This window comes from Mauremys mutica, chromosome 14, assembly GCF_020497125.1.
Source record: "Mauremys mutica isolate MM-2020 ecotype Southern chromosome 14, ASM2049712v1, whole genome shotgun sequence".
Classification (NCBI taxonomy): Eukaryota; Metazoa; Chordata; order Testudines; family Geoemydidae; genus Mauremys; species Mauremys mutica.
This window is the reverse complement of record NC_059085.1, coordinates 8,389,762-8,416,435: the sequence shown is the minus strand read 5'-3', so window position 1 is coordinate 8,416,435 and position 26,674 is coordinate 8,389,762. Positions and strand designations below refer to the sequence as shown.

General features: G+C 47.8%; 1 protein-coding gene, 1 long non-coding RNA gene and 1 pseudogene across 2 annotated transcripts; 1 reads left to right on the top strand and 2 right to left on the bottom strand.

Annotated features, from left to right (window-relative positions):
• The window catches only part of LOC123349554, a 42,341-nt pseudogene extending 35,877 nt beyond the window's left edge, over positions 1 to 6,464 (bottom strand).
• GINS3 (GINS complex subunit 3) lies at positions 6,456 to 15,584 on the top strand. The gene is made up of 3 exons (XM_044987716.1): positions 6,456 to 6,716; positions 8,315 to 8,548; positions 10,445 to 15,584. The coding sequence occupies exons 1-3, from the start codon at positions 6,537 to 6,539 to the stop codon at positions 10,673 to 10,675; spliced, it is 645 nt and encodes a 214-aa protein (XP_044843651.1). The 5' UTR covers positions 6,456 to 6,536; the 3' UTR covers positions 10,676 to 15,584.
• LOC123349558 lies at positions 8,498 to 19,431 on the bottom strand. The gene is made up of 3 exons (XR_006573582.1): positions 19,250 to 19,431; positions 10,390 to 10,627; positions 8,498 to 8,633 (listed from the first exon to the last, which is right to left on the bottom strand). It is a non-coding gene; the product is annotated as an uncharacterized LOC123349558 (long non-coding RNA).
• Between the last annotated feature and the right edge of the window lie 7,243 nt (positions 19,432 to 26,674).

Below are 26,674 nucleotides of genomic sequence, written 5' to 3'. Positions count from 1 at the left end.
TGACTCAGGATTTAAGAATTTGAAGTGCCTTCCAAAATCTGTTTGGGACGAGGCATGTTTTCAGAAGTCTTAAAAGAGCAACACTCCGATGCGGAAACTACAGAACCCGAACCACCAAAAAAGAAAATCAACCTTCTGCTGGTGGCATCTAACTCATGATGATGAAAATGAACATGTGTTGGGCTGCACTGCTTTGGATCGTTATTGAGTAGAACCCTTCATCAGCATGGACACATGTCCTCTGGAATGGTGGGTGAAGCATGAAAGGACATATGAATCTTTAGCGCATCTGGCATGTAAATATCTTGCAACGCCGGCTACAAAAGTGCCATAAGAATGTCTGTTCTCACTTTCAGGTGCCATTGTAAACAAGAGGCGAGCAGCATTATCTCCTGCAAATGTAAACAAACTTGTTTGTCTGAGCGATTGGCTGAACAAGAAGTAAGACTGAGTAGACTTGTAGATTCTAGTTTTACATGGTTTTATTTTTGAATGCAGTTATTTTTTGTACATAGTTCTACATTTGTAAGTTCAACTTTCATGATAGAAAAACTGCACTACAGGACTTGTATTAAATGAATTGAAAAATACTATTTCTTTTATTTTTACAGTGAAAATATAATAAAAATAAAGTGAACACTGTAAACTCTGTATTCTGTGTTGTAATGGAAATCAATATATTTGAAAATGTAGAAAACATACAAAATATTTATATAAATAGTACTCTATTGTTTAACAGCACAATTAATCACGATTTTTTTAATCGTGCGATTAATCACAATTGTTTTAATCACTTGACAGCCCTAAATAAAAACCTTCCGTTGCTGTAGGAAAGGTCTACACTACAGTGGCATAGCTGCAGCACCGCTCCTGTGCCACTTGTAGCACCTGCAATGTAGACACAACCTCAGAGTAATCCTGTAATAAGTATAAGAGTGTTCTTTGAAATTATGGGATTCCTTTATCTTTGTGTTTGCACGGTACCTCAGTCTCTCTGGGTCGTTTTGTCTCACTTCAGTATCATTCATTTCAGGCTGAGGCATCTCGGGATTGATGGAAATATTAATTTTCTTTTTTCTCTTTCCAGACATTTTGATTCCAAACCCTATAAAGAGAGATGACTCCATTTGTACAATCCTGTCTTCTCACAATCTCTGCAAACGTCCATTTTCAGCACAAAGACTTTGTTCCTATGACCCAATTAAACACGGATTTTTTTTTAGTCCAGTCTTGTAAATTAGAATCTTCATCCAAAACTGTCCTTTAAAAAGGACTCTTGAAATCTGTTATACCAGCCCTCTGGAAAATGTGCAAGGATGGAAATATTATTCCAAAGTTTCTCTCTCTCTCATCACAAATCAAGGACAATATTTAAGACTTCTATCTGAAATACACCAACTGTTTTCTGTACAGTGGATGAAAACTTGGAATCTTACTAGGGAGAAAGATAAAATGTTGACCCTTTCATTTTTATGTGAATCTTTTTTCTGGTGTTGGTTTTTGCCCTTCAATTGTGCATTGCATTGTTGCAAAGATTTAATGTACCTGAGACTGTCTAAAATTGATGAAGCATGGGTGTGATATTTGCATACACACGTGCAGATATTCCTTCTGCTCCTTGGTCTGTGTATGTCCTTTCTACTCAGCTAACACACACATCAGGTTCATTTGAATTTTCACAACTTCAGCATACTGGAGTTCACAAAAAACTCTTGTTACTTTTTATCTACCTATGTTTTTTGTATAGCTCCTATTACCATGGTATCTCAGCAATGTATTCTTAGCCAACATTTTGTACTTTAAAAAAAACTTTTGATGACATTTTCCTTGAACAAAATAGATAATACAAGATTTAACAAAGTGTTGCAAATTTGGCTGTTTTAGCAGGTTTGATTTTGATCAAAATACAAGTGTGGAAGTTAACACAGTCAAAACAATATCAAACCAGCCTGAAACCAGCTTGAGCAGAAGGCTCCATGGAGAACACGGTGATCATAAGAATGTAAAAGTAATGGAAAAAAGTGACATTGACTGGTGAGTTAGTCATGAACTGCAAAATCTCTTCCTTTATTCTTTCTCTTTTTGATATATATGAATTTTTAAAGGGACTACAGACTGAAAATCTTGAAAGATTCAAATGTAGATTTTTAGTTGACAAGTGACAAGATGATAAAAAACAAGTGTTCATGGTTAATAATCACACACTCTTTTTATAATCCCAGTTCAGTCTATACATTGCCATTATTATTTTTCCCAGTAAAACAAAATGGCATACAGAATCCCAACCCTCTGCACAAAAAAGGGTCGGCTGGATGATCCATTCCACAGAGCAGACTCAACTTCCTCGCTCACTCTTGCAACAAGCCGTGGCAGATTAAACCAGAATCAAAGGTGGAGGTTGGGGGAGGTGTGACAGGCTAGGACCCACGTTTCAAAAGCTCCCCAAATTTTGCTAATCTGATCCCACAAATATATGAATCTATTTGGGACCATATATTTTGCATGGCTTCAAGCCAAGTTTACTCTAAAACTTTGGCTGTGTTCAATTGTAAGAGTGGTACAATTGGAGAGGCTCAAAATCAATGAAAAGTCAATCTCTGACAAATTCAATGGGGGACCAAATATGGACCTAAACTTAAAGCTACATTTCAAAGAGAGGATGAGAGCTGCCATTCTTTCACACTGAATCTGAGGCTGTCAATTTTTAAACCACTAGGGAGAAATGTTGCAATTCATGGATAAATCATCATGAGCCAGTGTTCACTAACATGTATTGAAAAAAGTCTCATGATCGCAGTATTCCCTAGGTTGTTCTTCTATTCAGACTTTTTTTCAGATTAGTCTGGTTTTGGCTACATTAGTTACCACCCTTCAACTTTAATACTGAACACACTAAAACCAGGATGGAATTTTCAAGAATGTTGATGACAATTAGGCCCCTGACTCCTGCTGAAAGCAGCTTAGTATTTTTCAAAATCCCACCCCACACCTTTGATTCATTCCTCGTCAGTTTGCCAGTATGTCTTTGGTTGGAAGGGAAACAGAACGAGTTTCAAAAATATCTTTCTGCTTAAAGTAATCAAAAACTGTGGGAACAACCCAAATCGCCATTTCCCATGGGTGTACCAATGCTCATGTTTCTTCCAAACCTACTCAAAGCTTTGTATGAGCAGAGACTGACAAACATAGCTATAAACCCTGATACAAGAAAAATAAAATCGTTACCAATGATACAAAAGCTCTGTTATTGTATAGATTACTGTGCTTAGTAATAGTACAGGGGTTTTGATGTTGTTTTATTTCTTAACGTGCACAATTAAAGGCAGGACAAACAAGGTTTAATTAAGCAAAGAGAAAAAAATGAATTCCCAAATAAAATGTAAAACATTTTAAAATTTCTAAACAAGCAAGACAAGGACAAAAGAAGTCAAATTCTGCTTTCAGTTATACCAGTGTAAGTCTGGAGTGACTCCCGTTAAATTAGTGCAGTTACTCTGGAGTTATACTTGTTTACCCAAGATCAAACTCTGGCCCAAAGACTGTGATTTTAACCTAGAAGCATTATCTCTGGTCTATTGAGTTATAGCACTGAAGTGAATGTGGCATTTGAATTCAAATCCAATATTCTGCCTCCACATGAAAACAATTTAATAATTAAATCATTGGCATTCAGAGATCATTAAGATCTACTTAAACCTACTTAGCACAGATATTAATTTGTCCAGATTTTCACTATGTTCCTTATTAAGCAAGATGACCCATGTTCCCACTCCAAAGAAAAAAAAGGAATGCCTAACCACATAGATCCAATTCATACTCACTGTGGTCTTCATAGAGTTTGTGGATAGGGCCAGATTCATCCCTTGGGCATAGTGGGGTGCAATTTGCAGCTCCCCTGTGCCTGGCTGCACTGAAGAAAAGATTCAAACCTCAAATACAGGCAGTTGTGATATCACAGATGCTCTCCCCTAGCATTCTGATAGGGAAGGAAAGAGAGGCAAGGATGGTTTGTACCACCATGTCCCTTCTCCAGGCTGACTTACTGCTGTCAGCGACCCACTATCTGGGTTGCATCCGTGTGAACCTGTCCCAGTTCTTCTGGTTAGATCCAGTCGGCAAAGGCTTAGCTGAAAAGATGAGCCTAGCATAACATGCTGAAGGTTAACAAATTCAAGATCTGACACCTGCCAGAATGAGAAAGTTCCACAGACAGGGACCTTCCAACCAAGAACTGCCTGCATCAAGATCTTAAACAGTCAGCAAAAACACTCCAGCTGATTTCAGCCATCACAAAGGAGATGGCCACACTCTAAAACAGACAAATGCCAAATCACATAGGCCTACGTCCTCAAAGGTACTGAGACACTTCACTTCCATGGGAGTGAGGCACCTAAATACTTTTGAGATTCTAGGCCAGAGGGCTTTACGTTAAATTAAAAATAACTTGCATCAGGAAAGCCAGTACAGTTTATGGGATGGAGGTATGTTCTCGTGCCAACCAGCTCCACTGAACAGACCTGCCATCAAATTAGACAGAGCAGTTTAAAGCTTCTGAATTACAGGTCTGTCACATCTTATGCACATTTAACATACGCGAATTCAGCTTTACGCGGTTGGCCAAAACAAAACAAAGAGAAAAATAATAATTTAAATACTGTTCCTGTAGTGCGAGTGATTCCGCCCGCCATTACACTCAATGTAATTTTGACTATACGCGGTTTTTGCTATACACACTGACCGCGGAACATAACCCCAGCGTAAGATGAGACAGACCTGTATATGTTTTTAGTTTTAATTTAAATTCACTAGGGATGAAAAAATGGCCCCATTAAAGTGAATGAGAATTTTGCCAGAATTTCTCCCTAGATTTTAAAAATCTAAACAAACTGTAACTCCTTTGGGGCAGGGACTGTCTTCCTACGTGTCTGTACAGCACGATGAACTCTTTGATGCAACATGTAATTCCCAGGTCCTTTCTTCACACCTTTGTTGTGGGGCGAGAGGTTCCCAAGAGGCCGGGCTTTTACGTGACTGTCCTGATTTCACCGTGTGGTCCTGAGTGGAGGTTAGCCTGCCAGTGCAATGTTATGACGCCACAGCAAGGGAGCGGCGTTGTCTCATGAGGGCATTTCATGACATCACGACTCAACCTGTCCCAGACCCAGCCTGGATTCAACCCAAATGCAAACTGCCCGTCTGCACCGGTGGGGAAAGGGATGTGGGCACTGGGAGGAGCCAGGGGCCTGGTATCCCCGGAGGGCGGCTGGTGCCCCCAGGGGCCGGGCTGGGTGCAATGAGAGGGGCAGAGCTGGTGATGGGGGGGATCGGGGAGCAATGGGTCTGTTTGGTTTAGACTTAAAGCTGTTACGCACTGTGTCTTTGCAGCACACCACTGAGTACCGGGGGGGTCCCCCAGGCGCAGCACTGAGTACCGGGGGGGATCCCCCAGGCGCAGCACTGAGTACCGGGGGGGGATCCCCCAGGCGCACCACTGAGTACTGGGGGGGCCCCCCAGGCGCAGCACTGAGTACCGGGGGGGGATCCCCCAGGCGCACCACTGAGTACCGGGGGGGGGATCCCCCAGGCGCACCACTGAGTACCGGGGGGGGGATCCCCCAGGCGCACCACTGAGTACCGGGGGGGGATCCCCCAGGCGCACCACTGAGTACCGGGGGGGGGATCCCCCAGGCGCACCACGGAGTACCGGGGGGGGGATCCCCCAGGCGCACCACTGAGTACCGGGGGGGGGATCCCCCAGGCGCACCACTGAGTACCGGGGGGGGGGATCCCCCAGGCGCACCACTGAGTACCGGGGGGGGATCCCCCAGGCGCACCACTGAGTACCGGGGGGGGGCTCCCCCAGGCGCACCACTGAGTACCGGGGGGGATCCCCCAGGCGCACCACTGAGTACTGGGGGGGGTCCCCCAGGCGCACCACTGAGTACCGGGGGGGTCCCCCAGGCGCACCACTGAGTACCGGGGGGGATCCCCCAGGCGCAGCACTGAGTACCGGGGGGGATCCCCCCGTCCGAGGGGAGCGCCCCCTCCTGACAGCAGGGGGCCTCACCCTCACATGCTCCGCCTCCCGTTGGCCCCCGGCCCCGCGCTTCGACGCCGCGGCGCTGTCGGTTACCGGCCGCCCCCGCTAGAGTCATGAGGCAGCTCGCGCCCCGCCAGCCCCTGCTCGCGCCGCCCGCAACGATCCATCGGGCAGGGCGGGGGGGTGCAGCACCCGCGGGGGAGAAGACCCCCCCCCCATCGGGCGGGGCCCGGGTGCGACACCGTTGGCCTCGCAGGTTGCAACGCCCAGCTGCACAGGCACCCAGCGTGGCTATTTGCAGCGTATGAGTGAGGGCACGTGCGCGCGCGCACGCGCACACCCACTCCCCGCCGGGTCTCCCCTCGATTGCTCTCGCCTGGCGCTGCTGCCGGCTTCCGGGGTGGCGCATGCGCGTTGTCCGTTCCTAGCGGCTGCCTCTGCCTGGCCGCGCCTGAGCGGGAGCCGCGGGGTTGGAGCGCGCCGCCGCCGCCCCGCCATGGCCGAAGCCTATTTCCCAGTGGGGCCCGGGCTGGGGCCCGAGGAGAATTTCCTCTCGCTGGAAGACATCCTGATGTCCCAGGAGAAGCTCCCGGGGCGCGTGGAGGCTGCCCTGCCCCGCCTGGCTGCCGTGCTGGGCAAGGGCGCGGCGGCCGGCCAGAGCGACGGCATCCCGGAGGTAACCCGCCGCCGGGGACTACAGCTCCCGGCAACCACCGGGCCTGGCCACGTGACAGACCGGCGGGCGGGCGGGCAAGAGCGCGGGCCGGGCCGGGGGCTGGGGTCGGCGCTGACGTGGGCCGGCCGGGCGGGAGCTGCGCTTTGTATCTGCCCGCCGGGGCTAGGGCCTGAGGAGACCTGGGGGCTCCGCCTGGGCTGAGCTCGGGGGTGGAGCGGGGCATGCTGGGAAGTGTAGTCTCCACCGTGAGGGTGGTGCCGTGCGGGGTTGCTAGGGGAGCTCTCTGCGGTGGGCGGGTTTGGCCTCGGCTGCAATCAATCGCAGTAGGCGCTATGCGCTTTTGTATTAAAGGGGGGGGGGGGGCTGCAAACTGTTCTGTGTGGGCACATTGTACCCCCCCCCCATTCTAATCTGAGATCTGTGGGATATTTAGTGCAATTAAAGGGTAATAGCTCTTCACACCAGTATCAGAAAATACTTGTTTATGTAGCATATCCTCAGCCTGTAGAACCCATTTACTAATGCAATTACTGTGGCTGGGGTATTTTTTTAAGGACCTGTAAGTGTTATGCCCACTAAATATTGTAGTGAGGTGAGAATTCTTGGTAGAGAATTCTCCTCCCTTGGTTTTCACACCTCAACTGCTAGAACAGGGCCTCATCCTCCCTGATTGAACTAACCTCGTTATCTCTAGCTTGCTTCTTGCTTGCATATATATACCTGCCCCTGGAAATTTCCACTACTTGCATCCGACGAAGTGGGTATTCACCCACGAAAGCTCATGCTCCAAAACGTCTGTTAGTCTATAAGGTGCCACAGGACTCTTTGCTGCTTTTACAGATCCAGACTAACACGGCTCCCCCTCTGATACTTGGTAGAGAATGTAGTTACTGTTGGTTAGCTGTTTAGTTTAAATTCTGGTTATTGTCTAGGGTAGTGGCTCTCAAACTTTTTTTTTTACTGGTGACCCCTTTCACACAGCAGGCCTCTGAGTGTGACACCCCCCCCTTATAAATTAAAAACACTTTTTTATATAGTTAACACTATTATAAATGCTGGAGGTAAAGCAGGGGTTGAGGTGGAGGCTGACAGTTCGTGACCCCCCCCCCAATGTAATAACCTCGTGCCCCCCTGAGGGGTTCCAACTACCAGTTTGATGACCCCTGGTCTAGGGACCTTGCCCTGCAAGTAAATTGTATGTGTAAAATTACTTCCTGAAGTAATTCTATTGGGGGGAATCACATGAGCAAAGTTGCACATATGTGAAAGTATCAGCAGGATCAGGGACTCTGCTTGTAAATTTCCTTACACTGCAAGATTGTTTTTATTTATATATGCATGTTACACATGCAGCTGTCTTTCTGTGCCTCATACTTTGGCACCCATTCTAACAAAAAATTCATGCCTACGGACTTTGCCAGTGACAACCAAAAATCTATGATTTACATTAATTTCCACTATTGTAGATTGAAATAAAATCACTCTCTTGTGACACTTCAGTATTCATCTGAGTCTCATGTTTATTTGTTATCCTGATCAGAGTTCATTTACCTATTTTTTGGGGTGTGTGGGGTGGGGTTTCTGTTGTGTGCACGCAGGGTTCAAAGGTGGAAATACCCCTGTGGCTAGCAAAAGGGTTGTATGACAACAAACGGAGGATACTTTCAGTGGAACTGCCCAAGATTTACAAGGAAGGCTGGCGGACAGTGTTCAGTGCTGATGCCAATGTGGTTGACCTGCATAAAATGGGGCCATACTACTATGGCTTTGGCTCCCAGCTCCTGAATTTTGACAATCCAGAGAATCCAGAGATAGCTCAGACTATACTGCAGGCAAGTATTCAAACCAAGTCTAGTTCCTTTGGTAGATTTGGTTTCTTTTTTCTTTGCTGCCTCCTCCATATTTTCTGCAACTTTGCTGTAAAGAACATGTAAAAACATGATTTTTAGCTTGAGTAAGGACTGCAAGATCAGGCCCTCTGGCCTCAAATGTGCATATTCAGATCCCAGAAAATTCAGTAAGATTCACATGTATTCATCCAGGAGCTGAATTTGGTCCTGTGAGTTTTGTACAAGGAACATGATGTCACCAAGAAGAAGAAACACTTGATGTGTCACTTCTTAGTAACAGAATATGCAAAGTATCTGTCAGAGATTGTATCTCTGGAGCATCCCACTGGGATGAGAGTATGTGCCTCTTTGGTCCCAGATACCCTTCTCTGGCTGTATGCATCACTATTTTGCTGGTTCGGAGTGCAGGGTTTAGTCCTCTCGTCGTATATCTGAGGGACACTGCTCCCCCACCTACATGCTCACTTGGTATAACAGCATCCAAAACAAAAAAGGCAAACAAAATAATCCTGCAGTACAGGCTTACCCCATTGTTCTCTGCAAGGCAGAAGTTAAATAGTCTCTGTGAAGAGAGTGTGGGGGAGTCTAGAGTCTTAACTGTCTGTGTGTCTGAGGGGCTCAGGCTGAATGCCTGGGACTGTAATAGAAAGAACACAACGTAAAGATGGTCCTTGGCAGAGATTCATAAGCAGCCCCTGCGCTGTGAGCCTCGGGGGCTCAGCTTTCCTCTGAGTGCCAAATTGCCCTGAGCAGGGATACTCCCGTGTAAGGACCTGCTCCTCACAGGCTTCGCTGGTGTGCTGGGCTGGGTGCTGATTAACCCCTTCCTGACTGGAGTGAGGATCAGCCCCACCACAGTGTCCCTCCTCCCTGTTAATGAGTCTTGTATATCATGACATAAATAAACTAACGTTCAAAGAAGTATAAATGAAATGTGTGACTAAATTTCAGAGACCTCACTGAGAGCTTGAAAGTCTCTATTTGGTGGTTGTAGAGCACCCAAATACCAAAGTTTTAGATGCCAAATAAATGCATATACTAGAAATAATAAATAAAACCCAGTCATAATTGGAGACTGGTGCTTCTAAAAGCATGGTTTCCCAAGTAATCTTAAACCCAATTTCCAAAGATTATCAAGAGTTTAACCCTTTTTCCTTTCTTTGTAACTTATTACATGTTTTTTTTTTCTTTTTTTTTTTTTACCCCGGTGGTAGGGAAAAAAATCTTTTCAATTATCCCCTCTTTGTTTAGCTTTTAAAATGTATTGTGTTTGTATTGTATGTTTTTTTAATTGTACTGAATGTGAAACTGTTTGAGCAGCATCCCAAGTGCTTCGGAGGCAGAGGGAGGTTTGTGTTTGGTAAATGCAATCAGGAGTAGTAATATTGCCTTTAAAAGGGGGAGTCTCATTTGGCTCAATTTTGAGAAAGAACATTAAGCAGCATTGTAGCAAATGCATGATCACAGATTAATGGCCTGCAGCCGAGCAAGGCCCCTTGCTCCAAAACCAGTGACTTCTCCCCATGAATGGAGGTGGAATTATAGTTGTATTATGTTTTAGTAGCCTCTCTTGGCCAGCCACTAGAAAGCAACAATCACACTTGACCAAATCTAATTCCACCCAGTGATGCACATACTTTCTAGCCAGGATTTTGTACACTCATCCATCCACCCCAGTTAGGTAAAGCTTATCCTTGAGTACGTCGAGCTCAGTACCAGCACTCAGGTGCTAGCCCAGAACAAATCCTTGGCTGCGTACATACAGACAGCATAGGAACTAGAACCCTGGATCTTTCAGCTCCGTAAGCAAAGGCCTCTAGTACCTGAGTTCAAGAAGAATCTCCCTTAGCCATTGGTAATTCTGCTTCTCTCCCGTAGACATTTATTGGCCGTTTCCGTCGCATCATGGACTCCTCCCAGAATGCCTACAATGAGGACACCTCTGCACTGGTGGCACGGCTGGATGAGCTGGAACGAGCGTTGTTTCGAGCTGGCCAGAAAGGGCTGAATGACTTTCAGTGCTGGGAGAAGGGGCAGGCTTCTCAGATCACAGCATCCAGCCTGGTGCAGAATTACAGGAAGAGAAAATTCACAGACATGGATGGTTGAAAGCATGAAGGACATAAAACTGCTATAGGGGACACTGAGGTTCTCTGTGTCAGAGAGAAGAGAGACCAGCCAACCTTGGGAAAGAACAGACTCTCCTCCCAGTTTAACTGAAGTTCTGCGCAGCATCTTCAGATTAGACCAAAGCACATTTTAGACTAGAGGACGAGTATAACAAGAATACATCACAAAATTATTTTACAGCACACACATCCTTCTCTCATGGATTTACGGTAATAGTTTTGGGCTTCATAGCTGAGTGGATATAAAAGGCTTGTCTGAAAGAGGATCATTTAATATTTACTGTTTTTATCATATAAATAGATCTGGAATTGTAAATAGGGATTCTGAAAATGTAGTTTCAACTCTTTCACCCCCACCTCAAATCCCACCTTCCCCACACATACCCCAATGTGTTGTTTCCAGCTTCATGATTCCAGAGGACATCCCAGTAACATGAGGAGAAGAGTGGTATAGACTGCATTGTGTTATCCCCTTCTCTCTTGCTATGGCTTAATGTGCCAGTACAAGTGTCTTTGTTAGGAGTAAGCATCTGCTGTTAGCTGATTCTGTTGCTGCTTTAGTTTCGTATGTGATTTTAATGCTTGTCATTGGTACAGCGGAGACTGCCTTCTGTTTGTCCACACAGCAGTTGTAGTGGTGTTGCAAGCTTTATGCACCCTGCCTCCACCTCCCACTGCCACTACTATGCCTCATACCCAAAAAAGCCCACTTCTGGGCAGCAGGTGGGAATGGAATGCCCATTCGCTCCTAGATGCATGGCGGTTTTTGTGATGTGGACACCGCGGAAGAAGTTCTCCTGATTGCTAGTTTTGGCTAATGGTGAAGGGGCAGATCTAATGAATTGTTTCTTTCCTTCTGATCTATTGTTGTTTCCTCTCTGGAAATGCCATTCTTGCCATTGGGAGCGAATGGAATTAGAACTCATTAAACAGCACAAGAGTTGCTCTATGGAGATGTCCTCAAAATGTAGCTCTGCTTGTGAGTCACGTTGGAGGGCACGAGAACACCCAGAAACACATGGTTCCCTCTCTAGAAAGCTGCTCATGGGACCATTGGAATCGGTATTCTTGGGACAAGTCATTAGAAACTATCTGAGTGTTTCTTAGCCTTCCTTGGGAGGAAGCCCTTTAAAAAGTAACTACCAAGAGGGGCCTTCTCCTGAGAGGTGCTGAGCATTCACAGTGCCTGTTGACTTCATTAATAGCTGTGGATGTTAATCAGACTTTCAGCATCTCCTGGGATCAGGCCCATGGAGAGCTAAATTTTGTATGGGCAACTTGTTCTTGTCCACGAATACTTAATGTAACTGTTGGCTAAGGGATCCCCCAGAATGGGTGAGTGGCCATTCTTGGGCCTCAGGAGTGAAAGCTCTGCCTCTGCAGTTAATCAGAAAGGATACTGACTGCTGGATACGGCAGCATCTTCAACTTTCCATGGTCTCTGAAGTGCACAGGGCAACTATCCCACTGCAGGAGACGAAGTAGCAGCTAGTGGAATATGAAGAGGGAGTTCAAGCATGCACATTATTAAATGCCGCTGTGCTAAATGACAGCATGCTATAAAAATGATGCATTTTTTATAAAACTAATTTTAGCCTGGATTTGTATATTCTATTTTGGGATTTCTGTGCTGAATAAATGAGTGTTTCACGTGAAATAAGTTCTTCACACAGAGTGTCTCTCTGTAATTGCCCTGCTGCTGAGAATCAGTCATGGCCAGGAGAAGAATGACCACTCAGAAACCTTAGCCAGAGGGTTAGTGAAGTCTTGTTGCTAGAACCCACCATGTTCTTCACACTGCTCCCAAACATAGGAGTGTTATGTTTATACACTTCCGCTGGCAAGCAACATCTTCTGTTTGACTCCCAGCTCCACTGAGACAATCCTAGCATTTGCCATGAGTCACATTAGAGACACTGCTAGCATAGGCGCCGACTTCTGCTCCCGCTGGTGGGTGGCCAGCTCCACCCCTTCCATGAGGTCTTTCCCCCATTCCAACCCTTTCCCCAAAGTCCCCACCCCAACTCCGCCCCCTCCCTGCCCCTATTCCAACTCCTTCCCCAAATCCCCGACCCCACCTCTTCCCTGCTTCCTCCTCTTAGTGCGCCGTGTTCCCACTCCCCTCTCCCCGCTTCCCAGAGCGGCCAAACAGCTATTTGGCAGCAGCTGGGCGGGAAGCGTTGGCAGGTAGGCAGAGGAGAGGGGTGGCGCGTTCGGAGGGGGTGGGGGAAAGAGGAGTTTGGCTGCCAGTGGGTGCAGAGCACCCACTAATTTTTCCCTGTGGGTGCACCAGCCCCGGAGCACCCGTGGAGTCGGCGCCTATGACTGCTAGGTTGATACAAGGCTCCAACCTTTGATCTTGTTTTTTAAAAAAGTATAAAACCCAAGTGACAGAAATGTGTCGGTATTTATGCTTAGATTTTGGAGTTTTTGTTTTTAATTGATATTTTTGATGTAACCATTCTCTTGCAGTATGTGCAGCCCAAACATTGAAGCATTGTGGTAATACTCAAGAACCGGAAAGTGAAATTGACTGATAATACTGTACAGCATTCACTGTATATAGTGCTTATATTCAAACACTTTCCAAATATTAGCTAATGAATTCTCACAATCCCAGAGGGGGAAACTCAGGCACGGACATACATGACACGCCAAAGGTCACACAGCAACATGATGGCAGAGCCAGACATAGGATCTGTGTCCTGACTCCTACTCAGTGCTCTAACTACTAGAATGCAGGCGCTCCAAAATAAGAGCAAAACAGACGCAATCTGTTTTCATTGTCCAAGCTGAGTGAAGTGAAAACAGACCAATCAGCATATATGATTTAAAAGTAATTTAGGTTTTAAAAACCCAGTTTTAAAGGGGGCATCATTGACATGAAATCTAGTCTGATTGCCAAACAACACGCGTTCCCTAAATTCTTTTACCAATTTTCATGGCATGTTTTTTAAAAAAAAGTTTTCTCTCAAGCAGCAAAGACATTGAAACGACTCTGCACAAAATGCTGTCACACACAAAGTGAACAAATTAAAAAATAGAGGAGTTTTTTTCTCTAACCTCTTGCAGTAATCTTAGGTGTACTTGTGAAAGTAGTAGGTACAAAATGTTCACATAAATGTAGTGGTTGGTTGTTTTTTCCGTAGATAAATGTTCCTTTGATACTTTCAGGTGTTACTAATAAGCAGGATAGGACTTTTAAAAAGAAAACATGATATTTAACATGACAGTGTCCTCTGAAATTGCAGCTAACAGCAGATTTTATGTGCTATTGATTTTCTTGCTGTCTTGTATGCCTTATTCTATGCAGAAATACTTCATGGCTGTTCCTGGGACTAGATGCCATTGAGAAGCCTTGCAAGGTATCTGGCTAAGCCTACTGATAAACACAAACTGTACTTTGTAATCACACAGCAGCAAACTAAAGTGAGAAGAGTTTGGATTTGCATACTTGTAAAACAGAAACAATCCCTGTCATTTGACTAACAAACCAGCAAAGTGGAAGGTCGCTCTAGAATACTGGCAGCGAATCCCTGTCAGAAGTAATGAGTTGGAAAACTCCTCTCGAGTCTACGTTTGCACCTAGATTCTCTTTAAACTTTTTATTTATTGCTTCTCAGGTACTTTTCTTTACAGCAGAGGCAGCCACTGAGGCATGATGCCCAATTAAATATAAATAGCTTTTCAACCTACATGCAAAACCACCCATCCCAGTTCTTTCCTCCTTTTTTACTTCTGTTGCAGCTTCTTCACCAGCTGCTTTGTGCTCTAATCAGTGTCTCAGAAGCTATTGATTGCCCCTGCCAGACTGGAAGTAGTAGGTGTAATCATTCTGACTTCAGTATTGGACACCAATCTCCATAGCAGAGAGGTCAAGCTAGGTCAAGAAATAGCAACCAGGAAAAGATAAAGCAAAAAGTGGCACCAGACCTTTTAGCACATCCTTTGGCATGAAGGAATCTATTTAACAGGAAGACATTTTAGGGTGGGATTTTTGAAAGTACCAAAGTGAGTTTGAAGCACAAATCCTATAGCAAATCAATGAGGTGTCTGCTTGTAAGTCTTTTGAAAATCCCACCACTGTCCTGGCAAGGGGGGTTCTGAGCTGACACCTACAGATTAGCCAGTGGCTGAGCCCTACTGTATCAATTTGAGGAGTGAGGTGTGACCCAGGGACTTCTTGGTGCCAACCAACAGAGAGCACAAGGGATACATAGGGTTGCACAGGGATCCCCTGGGTCAGATATAGGCATATTAGTTCACCAAAGGGTGACATGAAAGGTCTCTACTGAGAGGCAGTAGCCCACAGGTCTCCATAATCATTTCAAAATGTTTTCATGGATAATATTTAAGGAGTTACTTAGCCATACTGGAAATTGTGTTTTTAAAATCTTAAAGTTAAGACAGGTAACTAGGAGATGACATGCTGTGGACAGGTTCTTTTTAGGCAGGGCTTCTCGCCGGACACTTGTATGGTTATTGTGTATTGTGTGCCTCACAATGGATGCTGATTTACAGACAAAGTAAAATGCTGATTGAGATTGTGAAATCTACAAGAAAGGAATATACAGGAAAAAGCAACCAGCAGGGGGGCATCTGGCTTATGTATAAGGACAGTCAATAATTCTGATATATCTGTGGGTGCAAACAGACACCCTAGATCGTCCACTGAGTAGGCAAGCTGACAGTGAGACTTATCTCATGAATGAAAGATCACAGCCAAACCTGGCTATAAAATGGTGCAAGGACTTTGGGTGAGCATTGCTCTCTAAGACATGAAAGTGTCTAGGTTCTAGAACATGATTTTATTTTATATGTAACCATATGTTTTTAGTACTTCTTGCTATCACATGAATTTCTACACTTTGTTCAATAAACTTTTACTTGTTTTCAGTGTAAGTGTTGTGTGGCAAGCAGAGGAGTGATCTGAAGTGGAACTGTTAAGTTGGCATGTATTGCATCTTTGGAAGCAGCAAATCTGTGAATGGCCAGTGGATCATTGGCTGGAAGTACCCGAGAAAGCACCTCCCTTTGTCTGTGGGTTTGGGTTTTTGTTGTTAAGCAGTGATGTGTCAGATATGCTGTACTCAACTGTAACAGTCCGGTGCAGGGGCTCGGCCCTCTCAGGTGCGCCAGGGAGCCAGGCCGACTCACTACACGGCCTAAGTTTGTTATCAGTCTCCGAAGGTCCAGGGCTTCCGCCCCTCAGGCGGGCTGAACAAAAGGCAAGCAGTCAATAAGGCCCACGCCCTCAGTCAGGGCGGGGCAGCAAATAACAGTTCTAAGCTCAGACCCTCAGTCCGGGGCTGAGCACACAGAGTCACTGAGATAAACCCAGGCCCTCCGTCAGGGCGGGGCGGCAAACAATAGTTCAAGGGGCCCAGGTCCTTGTAGCAGGAGCTGAGTAATCAGAGTCAGGGGTTTAAGCTCCAAGCCCTCAGTCAGGGGCTGAGCGGACAGCATTAGTCCAGGGCTCAGGTCCTTGTAGCAGGAGCTGAGCTACAGCAATAGTTCAGGGCTCAGGTCCTTGTGGCAGGAGCTGAGCAATAACAAAGTTAATAAGGTAAGCCTGGGCCCTTAGTCAGGGCGGGGCAATAAACAATAGTCCAAGGCTCAGGTCCTTACAGCAGGGGCTGAGCACACAAAATCACTAGTTTAAGCCCAAGCCCTCAGTCAGGGCGGGGCAGCAAAACAGCAGTTCGATAAGCCCTGGCCCTCTGGGGCAGGGCAGGGCAACAGCAGTTCAATAAGCCCTGGCCCTCTGGGGCAGGGCAGGGCAACAGCAGTTCAATAAGCCCTGGCCCTCTGGGGCAGGGCAGTGGCATCGGTCTCAGGAAGCTCAGGTAAGTGCCGGCTTCTCTGCCTGAATGCTGGCAGGAGGGGGAGTCTGCCACCCGTGAGTGGGGTGGCAGGGGGGGACACAGGCCCACCCACTCCACTGTGTCCCAGCCCTAGTAGCGGCTATCACTGCCGCTGGTCAGTGGGGTCCTGACCGCAACACACTGACATGGGCGTGTCAGTGCCCTCAGCCTGACAAGGGTCGGCTACCCCCGGGCTACACTCCATCCCCCCCTCCTCGGGTACCTGCTCGTCTCTGGGGTCGGGCGCTGGGTCCCACACCATGGGCTCCTCGCCGTGCTGAGAGCCGGCTAGCTCGGGCTGCTCCTCCGGACTTGGGTCAGGGGGATGCTCCAACAGCTCCTCGGGGTACCGAGCTCGGGGCAGGCTCGGCCAGTCCTCTTCTGGATACCTGGCTCGGGGAAGGCTCGGCCAGTCCTCCTCCGGGTACCTGGCTCGGGGAAGGCTCGGCCAGTCCTCCTCCGGGTACCTGGCTCGGGGAAGGCTCGGTCTAGCAGGAGCTCGGGCAGGAGCGTCTGTCCTCTCCAGCCGCCGGGCTCCAACTGAGCGTTGGGGCCGGGCCTTTATACTTCCTGTCCCGCCCCTTGACTTCCGGGGGGCGGGGACAGGTGGTGATGGCTCCGCCCACTGAGGTGGTTGTTCTGGTTCCTCTCTCTCTGGTGTGGCCGGGAGCCAGGCCGACTCACTACATCAACATTCTAATTGAGCCAGTGGCACAATCCAACTTGCTCTAGCGCAGTCCAGGTCTGAGGCAATCCAAGAATGGCACAGGGTAAACCTTTTCTAGCTATAAAGTGCCCCCAGCCCCATGTGCTCAGAGGATGCATTGTGTAGTGGTTAAAGCACAGCACTGGGAGTCAGGAGATCTGGGTTCTGTTCTTAGCATCACCAGTCTCCTTCTGTGACAATGGACAAGTCATGAAGGTCTGGATATTGAAAGGTATTTAGGCGTTGCTGCACTCAGCATTGCAAGACCTAACCAATTTAGGAGCCCAAGTCTCATTTTCAAAAGGGATGAGGCACTTTGTCTATCAATGGGATTTGGGCTCCTAAGTGCCTAAATACCTTTAAATATCTGGGCCTTTTTGTGCCTCAGTAAAATGAGGATAATAGCAACCTAAAGGGGTTGGACGTTGTGTGAGGTTTAACTTACGTTTGAATGCCTGCGGTATTTTATAAACATCAGTGCAAAGTATTAATTTGTTGCAATAAATCCATACCTCAGTGTTTACAATAGGGAAAGGCCCCTGTGTCTGCCGAACTGCAGCTCCTCACTTAGGGAGGGCTCGACGGGGTATCTAAACGTTATCCCTTTTTAGAAATCATTCTGGGTTCTTTGATCAGCCCAGTCTCAAATTGAACTGTTGAACTCTTCTAGGGGCGGGACCCACCTGATCACCATGAGGGCCGTCTTTCTTACACCCTCTACCCTTCTATCCTGCCTAAACCGTGCCTTGGCACTGCTGCAAAATGGCCATAGAAGCAGGGCTGAGCTTGGATTTTCTTCTCTTTTGGGTGGTTTTCCCCGAGTGGCAGTATTTCCACTGGACCGAGCGGAGTCCTAAGCACTTAATATTGCAAATTGTCTTCAGTGAGATTCTGTACGAAGCTGCTAATAACGTCACCAATTGCTCATGGTGCTGGAACTATTCAGGGATGGAACGAGTGGTGAGTATTTGGGGATTCTGGCCTACGCTAGCATCCTGCGTGACCAGTGGTTTCTTTTTCCAAGACTAGCCTTAGAAAGGGATCTCTGTGATGGGTTTGACATGGCTTCCATGCTTCCCTCTGAACAAGCAACACGATTTAAACCTGTGGTGGGCAGAGTCCATTTCTAAAGGCACTAAGATAACAGGAGAGGGTATTGGTGTGGGATTGGGGCTCCTATGCTACAGTAACCTATATAATAAGATTCCAGAATTGTCACTCTCGGTGTCAGTGTGATGCCTAGAGTGGCTGTTGAATCAGGGAGAAGAGATGGGAACAGAGCTACAATCAAGGCTGAGAGCTCTTTTTGTTTAGGGTATCACCAGACTGACTCATCACTGGGATTCGCATTCTGTTACTTGTCCAGTTCTCAGCCATTTTCATCTTTTTTACACTCTGCACATTCAACCTGTACGACAGCATGGTCTCTTCCCTAGGGCAGGTCATTATTGTTCCTCTTAACACAGGCTTCCAGTGGAAATACCTCCTGGGGGAAGAGTCACCTCACAGCAGAGCTTTCAGTGGGGGAATGGAGCTGGGTGTAGATCCCTGCAGAATGAACTGTGATTCTTACTCCAAGCCCATTGACTCTTGGGGAAGCTGTAAGAGGCCACAAACTTTTGCTCCAAGGTGATGCGTTCTGGTTCCTCGCATCAGCAGGCCCCTAGGGGTATGTCAGCATTGAAGGCTGGAAGCAAGCGCCTTGACCTAGCACGCTAAACATAGCAGTGTGGGTGCTGCAGCTTGGGCTGCACCTTGGCCTCTCACGTCTAGGAGCCCGGGTGGGCTTGAGAGCCCAAGCTGTACCCTGAGCCACCATGTCCACACAGCTCTTGGTAGTGTGCTAGCTCGAGCCAAGCTCTCATGAGTCTGTCTACCCAGGCTGGGAGGTTAGCTCCCCACTGAAGTGTAGACGTACCGTAGGCATCTTAACCACCTCTCCATGCACACCCACCCCCAATTCCCATTACCAGCAACTACTCACATGCCTGGGGAGAGGACAGACCCGCTGGGGCTGGGTTGGATTTTGACATGTACATTACTGGCCCAACACCTTCCCCCACAGTTAAATCTGACCCTGGAAATGCTCTGATTCCTTGCTGCTGATCCACAGATTCAGTTTCATTGGAAGAGGGAGGAAGGCTTGGTGATGTCTGACTACTGTGATCAAGCCATTGTGATCTCAGCCAGTCATTTAGACCAATCGTGTCATGAACTCAAGCTGTATTGTCTGCTGCCAACATTATTCAAAGTAAGAGACACACCGCGTTGCCCTTCTTTTTATGGCAGTGTTTGCATTAACCTCTTGCTTGCGGAATCAGACACATTTATCGGTTAATTACTGAATTTTTCCCACTAGTTCCGAGAGGAGTTTGAAGTGACCCTGTTGTGCACTCACCTTCTTTGTGCTCTTTGTGAACCACCTTGTCAGAGTCAGCAGAGGGAGCACTGAGCCGAAGATGCTGTTTTTGTATGAGTCCTACCTTAACTTTTTTTTTTTTTAAATCTAGGCTAGTATGAATCCAGGTGCTAGTCTCAAGTATTTAGGCTCTAACTTTGACCTCAGCTGCTAGAGAATATCTCTTTGAACTTGTAGATACTGTAACAGGATAGAACAGACATAAAATGAGACCCGTCCTGAGCCTTTATAGCTGCAAACAAAAACCAAAAGGTTAATTTCAAACTCCACCAGGGACAAGAAAATATATCACCGTTTGCCAAATAGAAAAAGACCAAATTGGCAAGAATGAAGCTGTGACTCTGAGCTACAAACAAAAGCGAGTACAACTCTGTTGAAGTAAAACAGTGGTAAAGACAATTCCTTATCTGTGTCCTGTTAACAACAGCCTTGCTTGTGTTAACAGATTGTGCATCCGTGTTGGCATAAAACTAACCCCATCAAGGCATGAGTAACTATCAGTTACCCGGAGGGCTGGTAGATGTTACAATGAGTCAAGGAATGGAATCTAGGTGACCTGACTCCCTGTACAGTTCTCTAACTGCTTTAAAACAGCTGCATAAATATCCAATTCTCTGAGATTAGGAGAACAGCAATTCCCACCAGTAGTTTGGTTATGAATATATTCCCTCTCCATCCAAGAGGTCATCCAGTGCTAAGAGGAGGTGAAAGGGACATCTTTGGATTAGTAATACCTAGTTCTTATACAAAGGCCAGTATCTTTAACCCCACTGTACAGATGGGGAAACTGAGGCATGGGGAGGGATGAGAGTTGCCCATGGTCACCCAGCAGGCCAGGTCTCTTGAAAACACAGGTCACCCTATCTGCTAGACTACACTGCCACTCCCACCCCCATGTGGCACATTCACTTTCCTTCCTCCCCCTCCCATTTCCAGGGCGCAGCGCTGCATGCCGTGCTTCCTGTGCCGGTGAAGAGCCCGCCTGGCATTAGTCTTTGCTGTTCCCTTGTCGAGCAGAACTCCATTCCAGAGAGCTGTGCCCTGGGCCTCCCAGTGCCGCCTTTAGATTGTTGTGGAAAATTACAAGGAATGGCACAACCCAAGAAGCCAAGGCGCTCGCTCTGCCTTTAAAACACTTCATTAATGTCATTGAGAATTCCAGCAGGTTCCTGAGATTAGCACACTTCTATTTTTGAAGAGTTCTTTCTAACGGCGGCCTGCCAAGCAGGGCCAGCAGCCTCAGAAATCTTTCTATCTGGATTGGCAGGACACACTGTGGTTTTTCACCTTGCATTAGCCTCTGTGAATTCTTGTAGCTTCAGCTCTTCCCTGCTGCTCCCACGTGCCTTGAAAAATGTGTAGTCACGTTTTGTTATTAGCCCTGCAGGAAGGTGGAAGCAGATTCTGTGCCAGGGCCGAGAGCTGCAAGCACCAGTCTTTGGGCATGATCAGCATGAGTTTATTGCCCCGGCTGGGCAGAATTCTGGGCATGGTGAGACTCTTTCTAAAATATTATGGATCTTGGGAGGGGCCCCTTGCCTAGAGGTGAGTCACAGAGTGCAGTGTGTGTTGCTATTGTAAGCAGACAGCTGATCGCACATTCAAACGCATCACGTAGGACTCAGCTTCTCAGAGGAAGCCTGGCCAAGCCCTTGGATGGATGAGAAGCGAGAAGAGGTGCAGGGCTGCATCAGAGTCAATGCATGGAGGTGCGGATGCACACCCACTCGCAAACTTGGGTGGAACCCGAGCTCTGTACCTTGGTGCCTCATGAAAGTGTCTGGCTGGATTAAAACAAAAAAATGTTCGGCACTAAACAGCAACCAATGCTCTCAGCATTGGAGGCGGAGTGTGAATGTCCATTGTTCTCCATGGTAGCTGAGCCTTCTTGAAAACATAGGCCAGATCCTGCCAGACTGCAACTGGAAGCAGAGGGAGTAAAGCACCTCTCAGGATCAGGTCTGTACTGCCTGGGTATTTCTCTTGCAGGTATTTCTGTAGTGCCTGATGCTGCCGTATGTGAGTGCTGGGCAATAAACAAGATTCAAACAGAACATTACTTCTAAATCTTCTTTGCCCTTGTGCTTTGGAGTCCATATCCTCACGGAGTCCTAAGCACATTTGAAGCATTAAAAATTGAATTATCCCAGCCAAAAAAAAACAAACCCAAAAAACCCAGGGAAATGCTTTATTGCCTCTTCTGTTCACCCTGGGATCAGAAGAGAAGAGGCTTCCTATATTAAATCTCTGCCATTTGGCCTAAGAATAAACATGAGCAATTTCAACCTAAAGGTAATCTACCCTACCCCCAAAAAGTAATAACTGCCTGAAAACAGGGACTTGTAATGAAAATCTCCTCCTGGACCATGACTTCACTGTTACAATTCTGCTGTGACTTTGTAATAAAGGCATCAATGTGAAAAAGCAAATAGAAATGTTACTAAAAAGCCAACCCCCGTACGATCTGAGCTCTCAGTTTTTGAGGCCCATAAAAGCAGAGGCAGATGTTCTGCTAGGCACAGGAGGGCTCTGGGCTTGTTCCCTGGTTGCAGTAGAAGCATAAGGAGAATTACAAGGAAAAAAAAGAGAAAAAAATCAAATAAAGCCCTGCCCCAGGGTCACACCAAGAAATTGCAAAAGGACTGTGCAAAATTACCATGGAAAAATAAACCCAAAGCCAGCTCCTTGGTGGCTGCAAATCATTGTAGCACCAGAGGGGTTGATGGAGCTATGCCAAATTTACACCAGCTGAGGATTTGGCCTCCAGTCTAATGGTTTAAGTATGGGACACAAGGCCAGGGACTCATAAGAACAGCCACACTGGGTCAGACCGATGGGCCCTCGAGCCCAGTATCCTGTCTCTTACAGTGGCCAGTGCCAGATGCTTCTGGTAGTAGCTTTGTTTTGACCCTGGTGCTGCCACTTACTCGCTGGATGATCTTGGGCGAGTTACATAATTGTTCTGTGCCTCGGTGTCCCTAGATGTAGACCAGGATTAATAATGATCCCCTTCTTCCCTCCCTCCCTCAGATGGTGGGATTTCCTTTGTGGCTGTCATGCCCAGCTGGAGGGGGAGTCTGCCAGGGGCAGCCCCGCTTCGGAAGGAAAAATGGGGAGGAAACCGCACAAGTCAAATGTCATGAAGCTTCCTGGTGCTGAGTAAGGACTTCAGTGGCCGCTGTCATTTGAGCCATGAATGCCGCTCTGGGCTAGCAGAGGCATCTGTATCTGTTTTGGGCTGTCCAGCTAGGTTCTGAAGCTTTCACTATTGAAAATCAATGTTCTATCCAGCATGTCAGGGGTACTTGGCTCCTGTGCTACACGGCAGGTTACAACTTGGGTTAAAATGAATTTAAATGTGTATATCTATCTTTAACAGACTCTTTACCTAAAATCACTGGAATGAAATAACCCCCACAGCCCTGGGGGCCTCCTCTTTCCTGTTGCTTGAAACATGCAGCCACCTACAAGGGTGCTGAGCTCCTGCAGCCAGGCCCAAAAGCCCCTTACACTATACAGTTGGGAGAAGTGCCGCGGTAACAGACACACACACACACTGGGGACAGGAGGCAGGAGGCATTCAAACATCAGAAGACAGGCCAAAACCCACCACATAACTCTTCTGCTAAACTCTCCTGATTTGGGGGTCCGTCGCATGGCTTTGGGGGATTGGCAACATTGAGTGATATGGCCAAGGTGACGTAGTGTGTCAGTGGCAGGCAAGGAATTAAATCCGACTCTCCTGACTCCCAGCCCAGTGCTGTCTCCACTGGACCATGCTGTGGCCCATCCAGCATTGTGCAGTGCCTTTTCCTGTTCCGTTCTACATGGCCCAGGCAGTGGAGATGTGACCCCGAATGTAAATTCTGAATGGGCGTGATTACTGCGGGAGGGGTAATCCGATCATAGGTGTAATTCACGGTAGTGTGGGTTGTGAATTAAACTCCCAGCGGTCAGGAACCAGCAGGGAGAAATAACTCAGGGGCCCTGTTCAGAATTAATGACATGCATGCTCCCAGCCTTCCTCGGCCATCTAGAAAATGCAGTTTGTTAATGACTGTTCAATAATTGATTTTGAGACCAGGCTACACTACATAAATCAGTGGAGCGACGGCATCTGTTCCTGAGCCCTCCTCAACACACGCTGCCTCCGCACAGGCTTTCAAAGGAAAATCCAACAGAGGATAAAAGCAAGCCAAGGGCCAGCTTCTCATCTCAAACTGGTGTAAATCAGGTGTACACTGGAGAAATGGAGATCAGAATTGGGTCCCAACTGTACCACTCCAAGCAAGAGTGGTCACTCTTAAGTGGTGTCAATCTGGAGTAGTTCCAGTGAAATCAGTGCAGTTGCTCCAGATTTACACCTGTATGGATGAATCCTGCCCTGGTCTCTGATCAGGTTTCTGAAGATCTCGCCTGCATTTCTGGTATTTATTCAGTGCTAAATCCTACTCTCAGCTGCACAGGCACTGCTCCCATTAACAGCACTGTGAATCCAACACTTGCCTCCAAGGATAGAACTTGGCCCATGTACTCCCCAGGGCAAAGATCATCGGCTAGATTCTGATCTCTGTTACATCAGTGTGACGCCGTTGACTGGAGGGGTCTCTCCAGATTTACACCAATGCCTGGGAGCTCAGAATCTGGCCCATGTCTCCATTGCTTTATACAGCACCGACTGTACTGATGGCGTTTAGTGACCAAACGACATTTCTAGGGAGCAGTTGCCTCACTGCGGGCGGCTAGGGCTACCCATAAATCTGGGGTTACAAAGCGATCGCAAATGAGTCGATGTAGGCCCAGGGCTTGGCCTGAATCGGAAGCACAGTGATACCTCTGGATGACATAGGAAGAGGTAACTGCTTTACATTGCTATTGGGAACTACCTTCAATGCACGAGCAAAGACCATCTCATTTACAATTGCTTCTATCATAAAAACAAGCAGGGAGCTAATTACCTGGGAACCATCTGCCTGGGAGAGCTCTGATCTCACCGGGCTTTGAGTTGAATCTGTTGAATCCGTTTGGTTTTTAACCATAATAGCTGATCGCTGCCATAATGAATGGATCGGATGCCTTTGGTTGGCACCCTCTGGAATGCGGGCGATGACTCAGGATGGGTGGATTTCCGCTGCACTGTGACCACTGTTTCATGCCCTCTGCCGGCTGTGAGCAGAGTGGCTGTTACTCTGCACGTGGGCAGGAGCGTCTCTGCAAAGCAACCCCAGGTGGCAGGAGATGGAGACAAGCCCAACTGATGCCGCTGAGCACAGTAAACAGCAATCATCTCATTTGGGAGCCAGCTCCAAAATCAGCTGCATTGGGACAATAAAAGGGATTTGCAGCCTAGTAAACAAACGCACAAGCCTGCAGACAGGATTTCCGGAGGCCTGATGCTGAATCTCCCTCTGCGTGAAGGGAGAAGGAATCCTGGCACTGCAGTGAGAGGAGCCGAATAAATACCTAGGTAGGTTACACTGGGGCACCTCCTCTTAGCAGAGTGATCAGTGTGTAGAAGATTGGGGGTCCCAGAACATGGGGCCTTCCTCTTGGGTATCATCTCCTAGAGAGACCAGTGGTGTCTGGCAATGCAAGACTGACTCGCACCACGGCCACCTCTTGAGAACGGTGTGATAACAGCACCCACAAAAGCATGTCAGGCAGGGAAGCTGTTCCCCCTGTAAATGACCAGAAAGCCAGTGCAGAGACCAGTGGGCAGGTGTTAGGTGCTCTCAGCACCTCGTGCCACTCTGGGCGTAGAGCTATATTCCGCACCGAGTGCACACCACAGGTGGCTGCGAGCAGAGTGCATTGCATGGCTCCATCCTGGAGGGGGCAGAAATGTCGCTGATGCATCGCTTGAGAACCCAGAGAGAGGAGTTGCAGTCTATTGGCCTGCTGCAGGCGATGTAGCAAGTGGCTTGTGGCACTTTCCTGCATGGGAAGGGATCCAGCGGGAGCTTGGGGTTGCAAATCATTTCGACCTCCAACAACTGGGTGCTTATGTAAATAATCCTTTGGGGGTTTACCCAGCACAGAGGATGTGGCTGCACAGACAGAACTTCTGAACTAGGGTTGGTCCTTAAGCCCACGCACGGCTGCCCAGAGGATTCAGGGGGCCTGGGACAAAGCCGGGGAGCTGCGGCACTTGTACTCACCCAGCGGCGGTCCGGGTCTTTGGCGGCATTTTAGCGGCGGGGGGTCCTTCAGTCGCTCCGCGTCTTCGGCAGCACTGAAGGGCCCCCCACCACCGAAGACCCGGACCGCTGCCAGGCCAGGGCTTGCGGGGCTCCTGTGGGGCCTGGGGCAAATTGCCCCACTTGCCCCCACCCCCGGCCGGCCCTGAGCCCATAGCCACTGCAGATTCCTGCCCGTGATCCTACCTCTTGATCCTAGCAGCCCTTCTCTTGGATCAAGAGGAAGCAGTGACTGTTGGCAGGTGCGGTCTAGAAGAGGGGCTGTGCCTCCAGAGGAGATGGGGGTGGGGGTGCTATGGTAGTGAAAGAACCTCACTAATGCACAAGTAATGAGATCCACCCTGCTCCCCTAGTTGAGCAAAGAATAGCTTTCAGGCTGCTTTCAGCCTTCCATAGCCTGCCTGCCTCCCGCTCTGCAGCAGAGCTCTCCTGGGGGGCATGACCTTGCTGACCCAGAGCCCCCCCCAGCCTCCAGTGCATTGTGTGACATTAACCCTTGCTTCCCCAGGAGAGCAAGAGAGATGGGGGGGAGGGGATGCTCCCAGACCTGCGACTCCCTCGCCTGAGAGCTGGCCCCTAACCCTCAACAAGCCGATTAAGCCCAGCGTGTTAATTGGCTGTGACAGCTCATTTTGTTATCGCCCGCCTAGTTATTGACCTGGTGTGTGTGACCGGGTGCACAGTGAAGGTCAGAGCCAGCCCACCAGCCTCCCGTTCCAGCAGGGCTCGGAGAGCGGCAAGTCCAGGCTCAGCCCTGGCAGCCTCTAATCTGGGACTGGGCTGGAAGCAGGCC